The sequence below is a fragment of the Bidens hawaiensis genome, unplaced genomic scaffold, assembly GCF_021521415.1.
Source record: "Bidens hawaiensis isolate Kalapana, Puna unplaced genomic scaffold, B.hawaiensis_p1.1 tig00000512_1, whole genome shotgun sequence".
Classification (NCBI taxonomy): domain Eukaryota; kingdom Viridiplantae; phylum Streptophyta; class Magnoliopsida; order Asterales; family Asteraceae; genus Bidens; species Bidens hawaiensis.
In genome coordinates, this window is record NW_027491033.1 from 727126 (window position 1) to 748860 (window position 21735).

General features: G+C 35.4%; 1 protein-coding gene across 1 annotated transcript; it reads left to right on the forward strand.

Annotated features, from left to right (window-relative positions):
• Positions 1-4157: 4157 nt before the first annotated feature.
• LOC143632266 (receptor-like protein EIX2) lies at positions 4158-20248 on the forward strand. The gene is made up of 3 exons (XM_077100830.1): positions 4158-5589; positions 5662-6390; positions 19167-20248. The coding sequence occupies exons 1-3, from the start codon at positions 4197-4199 to the stop codon at positions 20246-20248; spliced, it is 3204 nt and encodes a 1067-aa protein (XP_076956945.1). The 5' UTR covers positions 4158-4196.
• The last annotated feature ends 1487 nt before the right edge of the window (positions 20249-21735 follow it).

A 21735-nucleotide genomic window follows, 5' to 3' on the forward strand; every position in this document is an offset into this window, starting at 1 on the left:
GTGAACAAGTCAAGCCAATGACTTGGACAACCAGAAATTTATTTATTAATTATTATTTAAATATGTTTTTACTAAATAGTATTTGAGTATGATAAGGAGTTTGTATTCTAGTCTAATTAGGTTTTCATGTTTAAACTAGTATATATACCCGAGCTTGTGGGTTATATCATTAAGAGTTTAAGTATTGTAATTTTTGAGCTAACGAAAATTATAAAGATCGAGCTTATGATCTAAAACTTCGTTATTGTGTTTATCGATCAGGGTCATCAAACTTCAATTGGTATTAGAGCTAAGTTCAAGAAATCGATAAGGAGATAATCGAGGACTCAAGACATCGATCAAAGTCGTGATCAAGGTTCATAAAATTGTTCGATCGAAAACCGTGATCCGGAGGAAACAAAAACTTGTACGAACGAAGATCAAGTGCTTGTTTTGGTGTTGACCGATCAAAAGGCACTCGTTACACCTTTACGAGAATGAAAAAAAGGAGTCGAATGAAGAAGAAAAAGAAAGTTGATCGGCGTTTACCAATGTTTCTTGCTTGATAATTATGTGGATTATTCTTTTGTGATTAAAGTAACAAGGGTATCACAAAAGTCAACAAGGCTTGCAGGAAAATAAAAATCAATAAAAAAAACTTTGTTTAAGACACAAGTTTTGGTGCTAGGAGTTCGAAGAAAAAGAAGAAAGTCACAAGTCGGTTGATTATTATTATTTTTCTTAATTAGTTAAGTTCCTTTTGGGTTAAACAAGTTGGTTTAATCATTCTTGGTGAATATTCTATTTGAGTTGAAAAAGAAAGTTTAATTCAATTTTTAATTTTATACGGGTTAAACGAGTTATGTTTTGATCAAATATTTTGATTTGAACGATGTGTTCGTGCTTTGATTCGGAAACTTCAAAAGATCAAGTAAGACTAGTGCTAGCTCGATTAGATTAATAGTATCGCAACCAAAGGAGTGGATGTGCGGGTTCATACAACCGAGCGAATGATCGAGGACAGGGTCATGAAGTTGATCGAGTTTGGGAGAGCCGAAAGAACACAACCATGGATCAAGAGAAGTTCCAAGAAGTCAAGACCGAGATGATGAGGACCAATATGGTTGTGAAAGCCATGGTTCAAATCAGTCAAGTCAAAGTAGACAAGTTTTGAGACAAAGATTCACCTATTTTCGAGTCGGAAATTAAAGGGGTGATTGTTGGACTTAATTCCCGTCCTCAAGTTAATGAGGCGGGTTGGGCTGACTCATCGAGCCTATGATGAGTTCGTGTCTTGCTTATCAAGTTGAGCACGTAACTTGGTTTACATGGAATAAATTACTTGGTGAACAAGTCGAGCCAATGGCTTGGACAGCAAGGAATTTATTTATTAATTATTGTTTAAATATGTTCTAATTAATTAGTATTTGAGTATGATAAGGAGTTTGTATTATAGTCTAATTAAATTTTCATGTTTAAACTAGTATATATACCCGAGCTTGTGGGTTATATCATTAAGAGTTTAAGTATTGTAATTTTCGAGCTAATGAGAATTACAAAGATCGAGTTTATGATCTAAAACTTTGTTATTGTGTTTATCGATCCTTGTCACCAAACTTTAGACAATGCTACTTCGTCTTCTTCACCAACAGTCATGGCAACTTCTTATAGTTTAACAATCGGAGCAACCTGTACTAAATCGAAAAGGGTTTAGATTTGGGGATGGGGATACGGTTTGTGTTACAAAAATCAATTTGGGAAATTAGGGTTTAGATTTGGGGATTGTAGGGTTGGTGGGTGTGGTGGTGAAATACGGTGAAAATCTGGTGGTGGTGGTGATGGTAGATGATGAGGGTTGTGGTTGCGTAGCGATGGTGTTCATAATGCTAGTGGCTGGCGGTGGAAGATTACTTGTTAACATGTTTTTTTAAAATAAATGGGTAAAATGACTACTTTGACCTCATGTGCAAGGTACATGATCCGATTTAACAATAAAAACTACTGAGTTAGTGTTAAGAACAAACACTGTTAGATTTGAAAACGTAAAGGGCAAAACATATCAATTTTAAAGATAAATGACAACAAGTGAAATTATGTACAAACATAAATGACAATATCTGTAATTTTTTCTAAATTATATATATTTTGCTAAATATTAGACATAGCTTAAACCCATTATAAAATTTTTACTTTAAGTGATAATAGGATTTTTAAACTTCGTTTTAAGAAGTATATAACATTTTTTATGTAATATTTGTGTTTTCAATTGGAGTCATTAATATTATTAATTAAGAAAGGTATCGGTGTAGGTGCATTTATTATGAAGATCCCTGCACAGGGCCATCCACAACTTTGACTATTTCCGTGGCGAAGAATTTCTTTCAAACATTTAAATTAACATGTTGCAATAACTTGGAAGCAGCGTTGTACCATTTAAATTAAATGCAACTAGTAATCGTACCCGCGCGTTGCGGCGGGCCGAGTTTGTACCATATGCCTTGGCAGCCTTGCTAAGTTAGAAGGTTGTGTTTTACATACATAGCTTCATTAGTACAAAGGATAAAGCTTAATAAAGATTAAATAAGCTTTTGTTACATTAAAAGAATGAACAATCATGAAATTTTGAAATGAAACATTAACGATTGGAATGTTTGTGAAACATTGGTGACACAGTGCAAAAGCAATAAATTTCATTAGACTCTCAACTGTGGAATCATGTAATATTGTACAGTTACCTGCTGAATGTGATGACGAAGCTAACGATGGCTTTGACCTATTGCAAAAGTCAAAACAAATTTCATTAGACTCTTCCTCCTAATATTAACAACTAATAAACACATGAACCCCCAACAATATTTAAAAGATTAGCATAAGAACCATATATGGGTCGACATATAAAAACAAATGCATAAACGTGCAGACATACATCAATATTTTGTAGGACCGTTGATAAAGCAGCAACCAGAAGCCTGTCGCCCAAAAAGCCTTTAGATATTAGCCGCGTAAACAAAATCTGAAATCTACAATATAAAACACAAACAATATTAATCCAGGCAAACGTAAAACACTTTAGATTGTCAATACCTAAAAACATACAATAAATATTAAGTTACTTCCAAATGTAAGAAACATTTTGAATAATTAATCATGTGATTTGAATACAGTGTAACCAATCAATTTAATATTTTAAATAAATTATTATTAGGTTTTAAAAAGGTTACTGGTCAGCTATGTGGTATAAAAGAAAAAGAAAAAAATGGTTAAATCAGGGACTCATTTAATATTGTAATCAAACACATGTTAGTCATTGGTCAAGACCATGTTGGAATTTATATGGGCCACTAATAAGTAAGAAACAACCACTAATTAAATCATTTTGAAACTACATATTGGTTAAATCAGGGACTCATTTTGAAGTGATTCAAGAAGAAATGTTTAAGAACGAACCTGGTAGCGTCGTGCAGCCATCGATTCACCACCATCACTTTCATCGCCACTGCACTCTCTCTCTGGGTAAAACATGTGAGATGAGGTAGATCGACGGTGGCAACTAACAGACAGATAAAAGAAAACAAAACACGTGTTCCATGATACGTGTTCCGCGCCCCAAAGCATGTCGTCGTATAATATTTATATTTTAATAAACTAAAAATATCAATAAGTTTTAATTGATGGTTTATTTTGTTAACGTGCTTTAAATCCATTATAAATAGAAATAGTATTTTAGTATATATTTTGGTTCAATTCTAATTTTAATACTTTATAAAATTTCTAATTAATTTATTTGAGTAAGAAATTGATTAACACCTTCCGATATCTTTTTTTTGAAAGGCGAATATTATTAAAATAAAAAAGGAGCAACTTGCAAGTTACATGAAACGCAAACAAACAAAAAGGAGATACAAGTTATCAAGATGAAGCAAAACGCAGATAAAGCTGGATTAACATAAAAAAATAAAAAAAGTTAAGACTTTTTTATATTTTAACTGTGTTATCTTTTATTTGGACAAAGCACCTTTTCATGTTTTTTAAAAGAGTATTTTTGTCTAGTACTCCGTAGTATTCAAGAAGTCCACCGACAAAAAGGAAATTTAATAAAATGGTTTCTAATTAAAAAAATAAAATAAAAATTAAAATCACATATATCTCCACCCCCCAACCCACACCACAACACACACACACATATCTCATCACCCTTTCCATTGATCATCACCACAATGAAGACTCTCACACTTCTTCCTGCATGTTTTTTCTCATCTTGCCTATTGTTTCTCTTGGTTTCATCTCTTTGCAGCTTCTGTTTTTGTAATCAAAGCTCAGATCCTGCTCTATGCATACCCACCGAACGATTGGCTCTTATTGATCTCAGGAGCAATCTCACTGACCATGCAAACCGGCTATCTTCGTGGGTAGGCAAAGACTGTTGTAGTTGGTCCGGTGTCGTCTGCAACAATATCACTGGTCACGTCCATGAGATTCACCTTCGTGGACCTGACTTATTTAATGGATTTTATCAAAACATTTACGAGTCTCAAGAAGCAAGGAAACATATGATAGGAGGATCCATAAGTCCATCAGTGATCAACCTGTTACAGCTCAGATACCTTGACTTGAGCTGCAATGATTTCGGGCGCAGCTCAATACCGGCATTCATCGGTTCTTTCCAAAATCTTATATATCTTAACCTCTCATACTCTAGCTTCAGTGGGGAAATTCCTCACCAACTTGGAAATCTATCAACATTGCATGTCCTAGATCTTCACGGAATTGATGCCAAATCTAAAAGCTTAGCATGGCTAAAGAATCTTGAAGGGCTGCAATACCTGAATATGGGTGACATCAACCTCACAAAAGCTTCAGATTGGTTTCTGTCAGTCAGCAACCTCACTTCTTTGCAAGAGCTTCATGTTTATGACTGTGGGTTATATCAGTTACCTAGTAATCCAACAACAGGTAGTTTTATGTCACTTAATGCCCTAGACCTTTCATATAACTTCTTTGAGAATGCTCTGCCTGGGTGGATCTTCAGCCTACGTAATTTGACTTTATTAGATCTGAGTGGTTGCTTTATTAGTGGTGTACTTTCTGGAACTCATGGTGGTTTCCATAGCATGCCTTCTTTAAGGACTCTTCGTCTTTCAGGAAACACTTTTGTGAATTCTTCATCTCTACTGAATGGATTGTCTAGCCTAAGTAATCTTCGTCAGCTTGATCTTAGATTTTGTGATATTTCTTCACCGATTCTAGGCAACCTACAGAACTTGTCTTTTATTGAATATATTGACTTATCTGATAATCGGATTGTTGAGGAGATACCTAAATCATTAAGTAGTCTTTGCAACATCACTACCCTTTATCTGCGATGGAACAATTTTTTTGGAAATGTGTCAGAGCTTCTTGAAGGGTTTTGTGAATGTGAGTCACCTAAGTTGGAAGTATTATATTTCTATCAAAATCATCTGATTGGTCAACTACCTGAAAGACTTGGAAATTTGAAAAATCTGATCTCGATTGATCTCTCTTTTAATCAATTAACAGGGGCCATTCCTGAAAGTATTGGACAACTCAGTAAACTATACTCTCTACAGCTTCAGAACAATTCATTAACGGGTATTCTACCTGAAAGACTGGGAAATTTGAAAAATCTGTCTCTGATTGATCTTTCTTACAATCAATTAACAGGGACCATTCCGGATTCTATAGGAAGTTTGTCACTATTGCAGGCATTATGGTTAAGTAACAATCAATTCTCAAGTTCGATCCCAAATACAATTGGTGGCTTATCATCATTGAAATTACTTGATCTTTCGTACAACAAGTTGAATGGAAGTCTTCCTGAAAGTATTGGACGACTCAGTAATCTACAAGAACTAAGTCTTGATCACAATTCCTTAACAGGTATTTTGATGGAAAACCACTTTGTCAATCTAACATCCTTAACATCATTGTTCGTTGGGGATAACAAGTTGGTATTTAAGCTAAATGTTAACAATTGGATTCCACCTTTCAAACTCCAAACGTTGAGTGCACGTTCTTGCAGTTTAGGCCCTCAATTTCCTTCATGGATTCAATTGCTGACAGACTTACAATTTTTAGATGTATCCAATGCAAACATATCAGACACCATCCCCAATTGGTTTTGGACCACATTCCCTAGTGTAGGTTACTTGAACATATCCCACAACAGCATTCAAGGAGAGTTGGGAGATGTTAATTCTTTTACAACTGATGCAACAGTAGATCTAAGTAACAACCGTTTACATGGTAGGCTACCTGGTAATTACAGTAAAACAAAATTCCTGGATCTTTCTAACAATAAAATCTCAGGATCTCTAGAACAGTTCTTGTGCTCTGGTATTCAGGAACCGCAACCATTAAAATTTCTTAATCTAGCAAACAATAGCATGTCAGGTGTCATCTCAGATTGTTGGAAGAATTTTGGTGGTCTAATCATTCTGAACCTTGAAAAAAAACCGCTTTTCAGGTATAATCCCATCATCTCTATGCAATATTTCTTACTTAAAATCACTTGAGATGGATGAGAACAGGCTATATGGTAACTTACCTCCATGGTTACTGAATTCCCCCAGCCTGGTAGTCATCAAGCTTGCAGAAAATGAACTGATTGGAAAAATACCATCATCAACAGGGAGAAATAATACAAGTCTGAGACTTCTGAGTCTGCGTTCTAACAAACTTGAAGGTAAAATCCCACATGAAGTATGTCATCTCACTTCTCTTCAGATCTTGGATCTTGCGCATAATGATCTTTCTGGGAACCTACCGACATGTTTTACAAACTTCTCTGTCATGTCTGGAAGGGAGACCTCTAGTCAGATCGATCTGTATCAAGCTACAATAATTACTGCATCTTTGGTGATAAAGGGAAATACTTATACATATAGCACTACACTTTATCAAGTGACATCATTAGATCTTTCTGATAACAAGTTTTCGGGGCCAATTCCTGATGAACTTGTCAGACTTTCGGGCTTACGATTCTTGAATCTGTCATACAATAATCTAACAGGACGAATTCCTAACCTGTTTAGTCAGAATGAAACACTTGAATCGTTAGATCTGTCAATGAACCATCTTGAAGGAAATATTCCTTTGAGTATGTCACATTTAACCTTTTTGAATTGCTTGAACGTATCATGCAACAATCTTGTAGGTGGAATCCCAACAGGCCCTCAGTTTCAAACTTTTGGCGAGTTGAGTTTCATTGGAAACTCACTTTGTGGGGGTCCTCTTTCAGCCTGCTTACAAAATAATGGCAGTACCGAAGGGATTACTGATGAACACGGTGAAGCTGATGGCATTGATTGGTTCCTGGTGATAGCTGCACTAGTTGGATTGGTTGTTGGCTTCTGGATCATCCTTGCCCCGTTGTTTATAAGCAGACGATGGAGAATTACATATTATTGTTTTCTTGAAGAAATCTGGTTCAAGCTTCAAAATTTCATCTTTCTCCTATTCCTACGTAAGTATTGACTTAAATTTTTACATTTCTATTACATTCTTTGTTGATGAGTATGAGTTAAACAAATATTCGCTAATAAAAGAATTTGAAATAAAATCCAAGTACCTTTAGTTATAAATATTTTTGCTCATTTATTAAATTGACTCACAACAGTCTTTGTTACTCCAAATGCATTTCCCCATGAAAGATGTATAAATCAATCTTGACTCACACATCGATTTGCATTATTTTTATATGAACACAAACAGATATGTTAGCGTACATATGCACACATCTGACCATATACATAAACTTTGCATCCAGGTTTCAGTAGTGTTTAAAACTGATTTTTAAGTTCGTATAAATGTTTTTATGTGTGATTTAATCACGAGTATATTTGAAAATTATGGTATGATTGATGTGCTGAATTTAATTTAGTGGAAAACACAGTATTCAATAGTTTTTTTTATGCAAATAACTATATTTATAAACTGTTTATACACCGGTTAATGTGTTTGGGTCTTCTTAAAGGGAGTTTCGCAACGAAGTAAGAAGTGTTGCAAGCAGACGAAAAAGTTGAAAGAGTTATATATGTTTGCTTAAAGTGATGTGTTTGAAATTAAATGAATTTGAAATTGGGTAAGCATTTGTTCTAAATTGGTGGGTGATCGAACAAACATTATTATTAGCAATTTGTTCTAAATTGCTAATTAACTCTCAGCTTATGCAGCTGGGTTTTACTCCAGATTATAGTCTGTCTCATAGGAGACCTTGGATGTGAAGCAAAAGAAATGAAAATTATACACTTTTTCCTAAATAGTTTAGGAAATTGTGTAGAATTTTATCAAGCTGTTCACAAACGTGTGGATATGTTACATTTATAAACATAGAGATGAACAAAAAAATACAAATAAAAGTTTAACTAACAAGTATGTGATAAGTAAAATTTGTGACAAAAAAATGTTGGCAGCTGGTGCAACAACATGAACTCTATATTTGTTAGTGTATATAAATTTACTATTTTATCCTAGTTATTAGTGTTAACATGATTAATGCATTGGATCACATGCAGGTCTCGCAAAGAGGTCTACGTAGCTTGGTCCATAAAAGAGGGACCCTCCAGGAACTAATCTTGGAAATAAACTGTGATCAAGTTTGAAAAAAGTGTGTAATAGCCAATTGATATTTTGAAATAAGAACGTGTAATAGCCAATTGAGGAGAAATAAAGGTTTTTGTATGTTGATTTTTCCCAGACCCTGTTTATTGTTTTGTTATTTGCGGGATTTCATTGGATATGGTTGTTGTGTTCAGAATTTGATATGACATGCTTAGTTGACGGTTTGAAACAAAAACAAGCATGTTGCATCACTCTTATAACGTAAGCATTTGAACAAAAGAGTGCAAGAACTTTGAAACACTTTTTCGTTTGCTAATATATAATGTTTAGTCTATTATGGAAAAACTTCACAAATCAAACGATCATTTTAGGGAAGCTTAATAACTGCATTAATTTATTTTTATACGCAATGATTCTAATAATTTAAAGTTTAGTCCTTATAAGGAAGCCCCCTTTCTCACGAACCAATATCCGCGCCTGATTAGGGTTGTCGTGTCATGGTACAATTATTGTTTTGCCGATTACAAATGAGGTCTTCTAGTTTATACACGGAGTTCAACAAGAATTTTTGCGCATAATCAACATTCAAATTGAGTTGTATCTCGAAAGATGCTCGCTTCTATATGATATCAATATCGCTGATCTTCAAGTTATTTTCACTATGTTCCCTTCTTGTTGTATTACTCTACACACCTCTATCTCTCTCCTTCCCTCATACTAAACACTAATCCTATAAAACATATGACAAGAATAGCACGGGATCAAGAAAGACTTGTTCGGTCTCAAGTTCACTTTGCAGTCCAAACAAGAGTAATAATGGTATTGTTACGAATATGAAGTATGCAGAGCTACAATAGAAGCGATGATGTAGACCAGAGGATGACAAAGAGGTACAAGGACAGAGAGTACGTAATAGCATCGATTCGAGAAGTCAAGATATAATATAGGGTGGTTGTGATTAAACTTTTTTTAAAAGGTCTTAACCTTTTTAATTTTGAATGATCACTATAACATAGTTGTCCAATCCGAAGCATCATATATTATGCCTTGTACCATAAGCATATTATTTAGTTAAAATATCAAGAGTTCCCTCACATGGTTAACAAGTGTTGTAAAATAGTACAACTCAAATTCCCCATGATGACCACATGATTAGAATGAGACCTTTGCACGCATATTATCTTGAAAGATATGGAATAAGTATGCATCTAAGCGAATTAATTAAATTATTTATATTTTGACTAATACTTAATAATGATTTTATATTGAGTTTTTTAGTGGGTTCCATGATCTCCCTTCAATTAACAGCTTAAGGATTAATTTTCTAGAAAGTCGATCAAATATTTTATATTTCAAGATATAAAGTGTCTTGGGTACGTGACAACCATTTTAGCTTCATTTCATTTTAATTTACAATCTATACAATATTAATCTGGCATGTCAGTTTAAATAGTAGTGAAATTCCTCTTATTTTTGTTTTCTTACTGATTAAACGATAGATTTAACAACTCACTACTTACAACTCATAGCCTGTTAGAAATACTAGTATTCGGATTAATATTTAATTTATATTGACTATTTCACCTATTGCTCTCAAGTTTTTCCACAAGTATAAATGGCAGTAGAAGACTTTAAAGAGTAGCAATCAACTTATTAGTTGCTTTTCAAAACCATTATATTGACACTAGAAACACATATTGCCATCTTGAGTGAGAACCGTCTTAAATCACACACTAAACCATTTCACGTTAAAGTAAAGGTGAAAATGAACCGGCTCGGAAATTGAAATATGTTAGAACCGAACTGACTCGTAGGGTTGAAATCAAGTTGTGACCTTTAACACTGTAACTGATCTAAACCCCGTTAAACTTGAACTTTTACAAACCGCCCTGGTTTGACTTCTTTTTTCTTTTTATACCGTATCAACGATCGGACGATAGAATCAAAGAGAACCAAAAAGGCAAAACAAGCCAACCATGCGGGCAGGGCCGTCTTTGAGGCATGGCAGGGTAGTCGACGGCCACAGGCCCGACGCTCCGCTAGGCCCAAATTTTTATTTTCTTTAAATTATATGTATTTTTTTTATCAAAAACATGTGTATAATCAATGTTTCAACACAATTACATAATCGCTAGCTTAGTCTAATGGTAAAGGGGTATGACATCTAACAAAAAGGTTGTGGGTTCTAGTCTTATTTGAGACAATTTTAAGTTTATTTTTATATAAAAGTTTTTTTACACAACTAAAATCATAATCAAATAAGCCAATTTATAATTAAATTGTTTAAAACCAACAAAATGTTTCTTTTCCTTAAGGCCAAAAAAAAAATCGCCTTTGACCCAAAAAAATTTTCGTCTTTTTGGAGCCGACCCTGCACGCGGGTGCGGCTTAGCTCTTGTTGCGATGCATATAGATTGCCACAAACACAACCTACTGAACCCGAACAAATTCTATTATTATTATTTTTCCAATATTTATTCTCTAAAATTACAATTGTATGCTATAAAAATAAAATAATTACATATTTGCACCATAAAACTTCAGGTCAATTATCTAATAATATCCAAACTTTTCACACCATAAATTATACAAATCTTTAAAAGAAAAAAAGTAAACATGTCATCCATCCGTTACGTCCGTTACGTAACCTATAGAAAATTAGAAAAATCAACCCATTAATACCAATCTAAACACTCAAATTTGATATCATTAAAAAAGAATAAATAAATACATAAAAAGAATACTCGATTAATTACTTTGATTATCTTACCAGCTACGAATCCAGTCATCTCATACCAATTCCAAATTAAAAATTATAAAAAAAAATAAAATAAATAATAACAAAACAGCTATAATAATTCTAAAAAAAATAATAATAATTCTAAAAATAACCACCTCAACTCAAATTCACACGCATAATATATATGCGTTCAAATCCAGCCATTCCTACACCTTCTCAATTCTCATAATATAACTGCATTTCATTTCACATTATTATTATTATTATTATTATTATTATTATTATTATTATTCACTCCCAAATACACACAATGAATGCTCTGGCCGCAACAAACCGTAACTTCCGTCACTGAAGAAACACTAATCGACCCCGGGCAGATTACGGATAATCTGGGGGTTAAATAGATGTTTCCCACGAGGGGTTAGATCCGGCAAAGATGGTTCTTCTGATAACCTGCAAAACAGACACCGTGAGCTCGTCACTAAGAAGGGGGGGTACCTCCTTGTGACCACCCTCCTGCGTGAGAATCAGACTAGATTGCTCTTGAATATAAGTGTATATTAAGAGAATGACTAGAGCAGATATCAGGTATAAGATATAAGATAAGATGAGATGATATACCATTCCAAGGTGTTGGAGTATTTATAGCCGAAGGTAGGCTTCCAAGAAGGTACAGCCGGCTGAATAGTGTTCCTGTTCTGCCAACTGTGGGCTACGCACATGCCATGCTGGTAGTTGGTGAGTAGGCAGCGGCTGATAGTGACCAGGCCGGCTGTGTACTATTCCTGTTCCACCAACTGCAGGCTATGCACGTCCTCCGACAGGTTGGTGAGTAGGCAGCGGCTAATAGTGACATACAGTACAAGAGCGTGCTGCTCGTCATACTGTTGTCAGTGAGCTGTCGTATCTTTGGTCAGATCTTTTGTCCATACCTCGTCAGGTACAGTACAAAAGATCCTCCAGTATCGTACGGACTGGCTCATTTGGGCGGGAGTATTCCCGGCTTTGCTCATTCCTTCTTCAGGTGACATTACTGAATTATTATGAGAGCTAAGTGCCTTGTGCGTGTAGCTTTGCTGCGCAGGTAGCCTTCTGTCACACCCTCAAAATCCACTAACGGAGTTTTACCGTCAGAGGGTGTGAACTAACAGGATCGGAATCATCAGTTATAATCAAACCATAAAAACGTTTAAATGAAAATAAGTGCGGAAGCGTAAAACCATAGAACAAAGTTACGTCACGCAGGACGATTTAAAAACCAAGGATAACAGTTAAAACAAGTTTGCATAGTTAAAAGTTTATCACACAATGCGTGTTCCTAAACCGCGCGCCCGCCTCGGCTACCTAAGAATAACATACTAAAAGTGTCAACACAAGGTTGGTGAGTTCACAAGTTATATAAAATAAATCGTTTAGCGTTTGCGTTCAGTGTTTTACGTTAAGTGTCTTGCGTAACCACGTTACGGCGTTTAAGCGTTTTGCGTAACCACGTTACGGCGTTTTGCGTTACCAGATAGTGTTATGTCAAATTATATATCGATAGGTAGCTAATCTATACAACAAGTATTACTAAGTGGTTCGAAACCGAAGCTGACTGTTTATCAAGTGCCCGTCACCAGGTCAATCCAGACCATGGTAAGTGTTAGCCAAAATTACACCCACTCAACCTCCAGTTGAGCTTAGCGTCGGGTGGGGTTTGTCAAACCCAGTAGTACTACTCAACAGTGACTCGCTATTATCCAATATTAACCGGTTCGATGTGTGGGCTTCAAGTGTTACGTTTGCCACTTATCCTTTACAAGTGATATATAATTTATTAACAAAATCTCAAAAATGCGTTTATCTCAAAAATGCGTTTATCGGAGTATGTTATCTCCCCCAATTGAAAAGCGTTTGAAAACAGTTCAAATAGCGGGGTAAGTGAACTCACTGTTTGCGAAGAATTTCCCAAATTAGATCACCAAGTGATGCGCGTCGTAGAACTATCTCTAGCGTTCTAAATTAACAAAGAGATTCTCTAAGTGTCGGAACGTTTAACGAGTCTCTAGACTCGGCACATAATACCTATGCACATAACATGTTTCGTGTTTCGTTTGTGAATCGTGTGTGACTTAAACAAGTACACTTGTGATACGATACGTGTGTGAGCAATTACTTTCGTGTCATGTATAAACAATGTACCTCACTAGCAAATAATCCCCGTAAGGGCAATTTAGTCAAAATACGACAATTAATTAGCAATTACTCACCACAAGGGCATCTTGGTCAATTTATGACAATCAACTAACAACTATCATATTTCATGCAATTTCATAACAATCAGCAGCTAATTTCATCAAGACAGAATTTCTACTTGAAAGATTGTACTATTTCACCGATCATAACATCTCAATTAATTCACCAAAAATCATCACTGAAACATACATGTCTTAGGTTTCCAGAACATATTTTATTTTATTTTTATTCCACATAGATTTCTCATAATGATCAAAACACTACAGCAAGCTCATATCAGTCAGATTCATGCGCAACAGAATGTTATTTGCAATTCCCATCAAACGAAAAATCTAATAAATGCAAGACCACTTGGGTTAGGTTCCTAACTCAATAATTCATCTTCCAGAAGTGGAACCAACCCAATTGGTCTCGTAGATCATGAGATATAACATTTACAAAACAACCTAACAGCAGGTCTAACAACTCAGCTTTGCACCACGTTTTTGTAAAATCATAAAAGTTATCTTTCACATGTCCAAAAATTACAAGTTTATATTCTTTAGAAACTAGACTCAACCTAGTTTACTGTAGTATCAATTATCTCAATCAATTCCCACTTTTACATCCCGTTACAGTCACTCAAACATCAACAACACAATCTGTCCAGAAACTGTTTGCATCCAAACTCAACAATTTAACTATCTATAGATCACAAATCATTCATAGAACATTCTAGACATCATAACTACTATCCATGCATATCAATCATACCTTACATACCTAGTTAGGGTTTTACTTGATATCAAACTCAAATACAACAATAATCATGCAACAATATCAAATCTAGTTATCAATCATCATCAATTAAATCAAGAATCACATGAACATCATAATACCAAGAAATCAGCCATAAAGGTTTACAATTAACCCAATAAAACTAACAATTAAACATAGAGGATGCATAGAATAGTTGTGTATACCTTCCTAGCACCTTAATCTTCAATCAGACTTAAAAGATCTTGATTGTGTATGTGTGTATATTGATCGATCACAAGGAGAGGGGATGGCTGGCCGATTTGGGGTTAGGGAAAAGGGATGGGAGTTAGGGTTTAGGTTTATCATGTATTTATAAAGGAATATGTTACACCTTGGCCCCTCAACTCCTAAGTATTATTTTTTCTAGAACATTCTATCATAACTTGCACATTAAGTTAACATTAAGTATTACTTTTTCTAGAACATTCTATCATAACTTGCACATTAAATTAACATGACAATAATATTATCACATAACACATAATCCTAACACATAATTATCACATAATTAGTGTTTTAGTGTGTTTCGTTTATTCATCAATCGTTTGCGTTTCGGTGCAAATCCCGAAAGATTACTACACATGTAGTAAGTGTTAAGCGTCATTTAAACCCTAGTTTAAATGTAATGAAGTGTGCGTTAAAGATTTTATGATCTTAAGTTTGAATTGACGGAGTTGAGTTAACGAAGTTAACCTGAAATTGACGATTGTCACACCTTCCCTGATGGCTTGTATCCGCAGCTGCGGGAACAGGCAGAGTACTTCACCATTGGGAGGCTTTTCCTGCGGGAACAGCTTGCGTACTGCGCGTAAGGACGTCACGTCTCTGAGCATGGTGGGTCCTGCGGATCCAGTTGGTCTCGGCGCAGACGTCCCTTTAGTTAAGTCTTGCGGGTTCAACCGCGCAGACGTCCGTTAAGGAATCTTGCGGGTTCAACTGCGCAGACGTCCCTTTTCAAGGTGAGTCTTGCGGGTCCAACTGGGCTCTGCTGGGACCTACCTCTTCAGTCACGCTGCTCGTCTTCTCAGTTTGGATTCTAAGGTCGAAACCAGTTTGTTGATCCCGTATCGTGAAGTTAAGGTACGTATGACTTGTAATTAGTAGCAGTAGTTGATTGATTGATTGTTGATGTTAATAGTTGAGTGTTGATTGTGTGATGTGATTTGGATTGGATTAATGATCAGGTGGAGTGTACGATTCCGAAGGATGACGGGACGTTGACGTCGTTTGTTGGATTTAGAGTGCAGCATGATAATTCTCGTGGTCCGATGAAAGGCGGGATTCGGTATCATCCTGAGGTGATTTTACTGATTTTGGTTGTTGTTTTGAGTTGTGTTTGTGTGTGGTGTGTGAATGTGTTTGATTGTTGATTGATTTATGGAGATTTAGGGTTTAGAGATTATATTACGTGTAATTGGTGACTGATTTTACTGATTTTGGTGAGAGTTTGTGTATTTGGAATGTAATTTGTTGATCTGAGTGTTTTGGGTCCACATTGTTGTTTTATTAGGGTATGTAGTCTGCACTGACAAAACAGAACAGACCGGACCAGAACGGGCCTAAATGACCGGGAATGGTTTGTTTCGGTTTGGTTTAGTTTGGTTATATTTTTAGGTTTTTATGAAAGCTGGTTATTGTTTCACGTGTTCTATAACATCGGTTCGGTGCTGTTTGTTAACAAAACCGTTGAACTCCTTTTAGTAGTTTTTAAATCGTGCTCATGGGACAGGACTGAATTCCAAACCAAAACGGAATTCATTAGTTTTGGAGATTAAGTTCTATACGAGTGGTTCCAGTCGAATGATTAATTATGTTTGAGAGATCTATTAGTTTTTTATGAGAATTTCTGTTTGGGATTTTCTATTTTTGGGTGTACATTAGGATGTTTACTTCTCAGTTGATTGGGGATTGTATTATTGGAAATGAGAGTATGAATTGTATCATTTTGTCCATGGTCTAGCTATCTTTTTTTTTGTATATATGCTCATTCTTAGTTTATTAGTAATAATTATGATACTGACTGATAGCTTTATATAAGTTTGCAGCATGTCAAACACAATTTTACCCTGGATTTTCATGCCATTTATAAAGTGAAAGTTATATTTTTGCATTGAAAAAACGCCTCGAAAATTACTTTATATGATTGGTATTTTGGTTTTTACAAGGTTGAACATGGAGAGGTGAATGCTTTGGCTCAACTAATGACTTGGAAGACTGCGGTGGTCAATGTTCCTTACGGTGGAGCCAAGGGTGGAATCGGGTGCTCACCAAAGGAATTGTCAACGAGTGAGCTTGAACGACTTACCCGTGTCTTCACCCAAAAGATTCATGATCTTATTGGAGTGAATACCGACATTCCAGCGCCAGATATGGGTACCAATGGCCAGGTTTGTACTGTCAGGATTATTGATCTTATGATTCTTATATATAACAAAACAATTCTGTATAAAATTTACTTACTTTAAGAAATTAATATTCTTAAAGTAACTACAAATTTAACATGTTACATGGAGAAATGCCATGACTTCCACCGAGATCATTGCTATATGTGGGTGAAGCATTTTGAATTTCACCTTTTCATGTTTGTTATTTTTTAATTTGTAATTTTCAAACATTGTTTTTGTTAAAACTCTTCAAGTCCACGGAAAAAATATATTTAATAAAATGGTTTTCTAATAAAAGAATTTAAAACCACATATATCTCATCACCCTTCCACCCACAAATCTCATATCTCATATTCATCCTTCCCCCCACATATATCATATATCTCATCACTCTTTCCATTTTTCATCATCACCACAATGAAGACTCTCACACTTCTTCCTGCATGTTTTTTCTCATCTTGCCTATTGTTTCTCTTGGTTTCATCTCTTTGCAGCTTCTGTTTTTGTAATCAAAGCTCAGATCCTGCTCTATGCATACCCACCGAACGATTGGCTCTTATTGATCTCAGGAGCAATCTCACTGACCATGCAAACCGGCTATCTTCGTGGGTAGGCAAAGACTGTTGTAGTTGGTCCGGTGTCGTCTGCGACAATATCACTGGTCACGTCCATGAGATTCACCTTCGTGGACCTGACTTATTTAACTCGACTTATTTAACTTACAACCAAGATGAAGTTGAAGAAGCAGAAAAACAAAGGTTAGGAGGAACCATAAGTCCATCACTGATCAACCTGTTACAGCTCAGATACCTCGACTTGAGCTGCAATGATTTCGGGCGCAGCTCAATACCGGCATTCATCGGTTCTTTCCAAAATCTTATATATCTTAACCTCTCATACTCTAACTTCAGTGGGGAAATTCCTCACCAACTTGGAAATCTATCAACGTTGCATGTCTTAGATCTTTATGGAAATATTGGTGCCCAATCTAAAAGCTTCAGATTGGTTTCTAAAAGCTTCAGATTGGTTTCTAAAAGCTTAGCATGGCTAAAGAATATTAAAGGGCTGCAATACCTGGATATGGGTGGCACCAACCTCACAAAAGCTACAGATTGGTTTCTGTCAGTCAGCAACCTCACTTCTTTGCAAGAGCTTCATTTTTATGACTGTGGGTTATATCAGTTACCTAGTAATCCAACAACAGGTAGTTTTATGTCACTTAATGCCCTAGACCTTTCATATAACTTCTTTGAGAATGCTCTGCCTGGGTGGATCTTCAGCCTACGTAATTTGACTTTATTAGATCTGAGTGGTTGCTTTATTAGTGGTGTACTTTCTGGAACTCATGGTGGTTTCCATAGCATGCCTTCTTTAAGGACTCTTCGTCTTTCAGGAAACACTTTTGTGAATTCTTCATCTCTACTGAATGGATTGTCTAGCCTAAGTAATCTTCGTTAGCTTGATCTTAGATTTTGTGATATTTCTTCACCGATTCTAGGCAACCTACAGAACTTGTCTTTTATTGAATATATTGACTTATCTGATAATCGGATTGTTGAGGAGATACCTAAATCATTAAGTAGTCTTTGCAACATCACTACCCTTTATCTGCGATGGAACAATTTTTTTGGAAATGTGTCAGAGCTTCTTGAAGGGTTTTGTGAATGTGAGTCACCTAAGTTGGAAGTATTATATTTCTATAAAAATCATCTGATTGGTCAACTACCTGAAAGACTTGGAAATTTGAAAAATCTGATCTCGATTGATCTCTCTTTTAATCAATTAACAGGGGCCATTCCTGAAAGTATTGGACAACTCAGTAAACTATACTCTCTACAGCTTCAGAACAATTCATTAACGGGTATTCTACCTGAAAGACTGGGAAATTTGAAAAATCTGTCTCTGATTGATCTTTCTTACAATCAATTAACAGGGGCCATTCCTGAAAGTATTGGACAACTCAGTAAACTATACTCTCTACAGCTTCAGAACAATTCATTAACGGGTATTTTGACTGAAAATCACTTTGCCAATCTAACAACTTTGGTGGAGTTGTTAGTGGGGGATAACAGGTTGGTGTTTAAGCTAATTGTTAACAATTGGATTCCACCTTTCAAACTCCAAACGTTGAGTGCACGTTCTTGCAGTTTAGGCCCTCAATTTCCTTCATGGATTCAATTGCTAACAGGCTTAACATATTTAGATGTATCCAATGCAAACATATCAGACACCATCCCCAGTTGGTTTTGGACCACATTCCCTAGTCTAAATTACTTGAACATATCCCACAACCGTTTACATGGTAGGCTACCTGGTAATTACAGTACAACAATATTCCTGGATCTTTCTAACAATAGAATCTCAGGATCTCTAGAACAGTTCTTGTGCTCCGGTATTCAAATACCACAAGTGTTAGAATTTCTTAATCTAGCAAACAATAGCATGTCAGGTGTTATATCAGATTGTTGGAAGAACTTTGGTCGCCTAGTCATTCTGAACCTAGAGAAAAACCGATTTTCAGGCATAATCCCATCATCTCTAGGTAATATTTCTTCCTTACGATCACTAGAGATGGATGAGAACAGGCTATATGGTAACTTACCTCCATGGTTACTGAATTCCACCGGCCTGGTAGTCATCAAGCTTGCAGAAAATGAACTTGTGGGAAAAATACCATCATCAATTGGGAGAAATAATACAAGTCTGAGAGTTCTAAGTCTCCGTTCCAACAAACTTGAAGGCAAAATCCCAGATGAAATATGTCATCTCAGTTCTCTTCAGATCTTGGATCTTGCGCATAATGATCTTTCTGGGAACCTACCGACATGCTTTACAAACTTTTCTGTCATTTCTGGAAGGGAGACCTCCGGTCCGATCGATCTGTACGAAGCTACAATAATTACTGCATCATTGGTGACAAAGGGAAATACTTATACATATGGCACCATACTTTATCAGGTGACATCATTAGACCTTTCTGATAACAAGTTTTCGGGGCCAATTCCTGATGAACTTGTCAGACTTTCGGGCTTACGATTCTTGAATCTGTCATACAATAATCTAACAGGACGAATTCCCAACCTGTTTAGTCAGAATGAAACGCTTGAATCGTTAGATCTGTCAATGAACCATCTTGAAGGAAATATTCCTTTGAGCATGTCACAGTTAACCTCTTTGAATTGCTTGAACGTATCCTGCAACAATCTTGTAGGTGGAATCCCAACAGGCCCTCAGTTTCAAACTTTTAGCGAGTTGAGTTTCATTGGAAACGCACTTTGTGGGGGTCCTCTTCCAGCGTGCTTACAAAATAATGGCAGTACAGAAGGGATTACTGATGGACATGGTGAAGCTGACGGCGTTGATTGGATCCTGGTGATAGTTACACTTGCTGGATTGGTTGTTGGCTTCTGGATCATCCTTGCCCCGTTGTTTATAAGCAGACGATGGAGGATTACATATTATTGTTTTCTTGAAGAAATCTGGTTCAAGCTTCAAAATTTCATCTTTCTCCTATTCCTACGAAGGTATTGACTTAAATTTTACATTTCTATTACATTCTTTGTTTACGAGTATGAGTTAAACAACTATTCGCTAATAAAAGAATTTGAAATAAAATCCAAGTACCTTTAGTTATAAATATTTTTGCTCATTATTAAATTGACTCACAACATTCTTCCTTACTCCAAATGCATTTCCCCACGAGAGATGTATAAATTGATCTTGACTCAGACATTGATTTGCATTATTTTTATATGAACACAAACAGATATGTTAGCGTACATATGCACACATCTGACGTATACACAAACTTTGCATCCAGGTTTCAGTTGTGTTTAAAACTGATTTTTAAGTTCCTATAAATGTTTTTATGTGTGATTTAATCATGAGTTTATTTGAAAATTATGGTGTGATTGATGTGCTGAAATTAATTTAGTGGAAAACATAGTTTTCAATTGTATTTTATGCAAACAACTACATGTATAAATTGTTTACACCGGTCTTCTTAAATGGAGTTTCGCAACGAGGTAAGAAGTGCCGCAAGTAGACGAAAAAGTAGAACGAGTTATGTATGCATAAAGTGATGTGTTTGAAATTTATTTAATTTTGAAATGGGTAAGCATTTGTTCTAAATTGGTGGGTGATCGAACAAACCTCATTATATATTAGCATTTGTTATAAATTGCTAATTAACATGAATGTGCAATCAAAACTCTCAGCTTACGCAGTCGGGTTTTACACCAAATTATAGTCTGTCTCATAGGATCCCTTGGCTATTACACAGTCTTTCTATAGGATGTGAAGCAAAAGAAATGAAAATTACACACTTTTTCCTGAAGTTTAGGAAAATGTGTAGAATTTTATCAAGTTGTTCAAACATAACATGTTGAATATATTACATTTATAAGTATGCAGATGTATAAAGAAACAAAAATTAAAGTTTAACTAACATGTGAAAAATAAAATTTTCGACAAAAAGATGTCGGTAGTTTACTGCAAGAACATGAACTCTATATTTGTTGTATATAAATTTTATATTTTATCCTAGTTATTAGTGTTTACATTTGTTCTACAATTAATAAATTGGCTCACATGCAGGTCTCACAAAGAGGTCTACCTAGGAACTAATATCGGAAATAAACTTCGGTGATAAAGTTTGAAAAAAGTGTGTAAAACTAAGTACTTGGGATATATGCTATTTGAATGTTTGTAATGATTTTCGATACATTTGCTTACGGTGTAAGAAACAATAAATATATATCATGACATCAACATGATATGGGTTGATACTCAGGATATAAGCTATTGATATGTTTGTAATGCTATGTACTCCGGATATATGTTGATATGTTTGTGATGCTATGTATGCAGGATATATGCTATTGACGAGTGGAACACACAAATTAAATATTTTAACTTTTTCGCAATTGTAATTTTAAACACCTTATTTGGGTTAATTAGTTTATTTAACAAGAAGTTTATAGTGAGTTAGTCGTGCTTACTCAAAAGATCCATTTTTT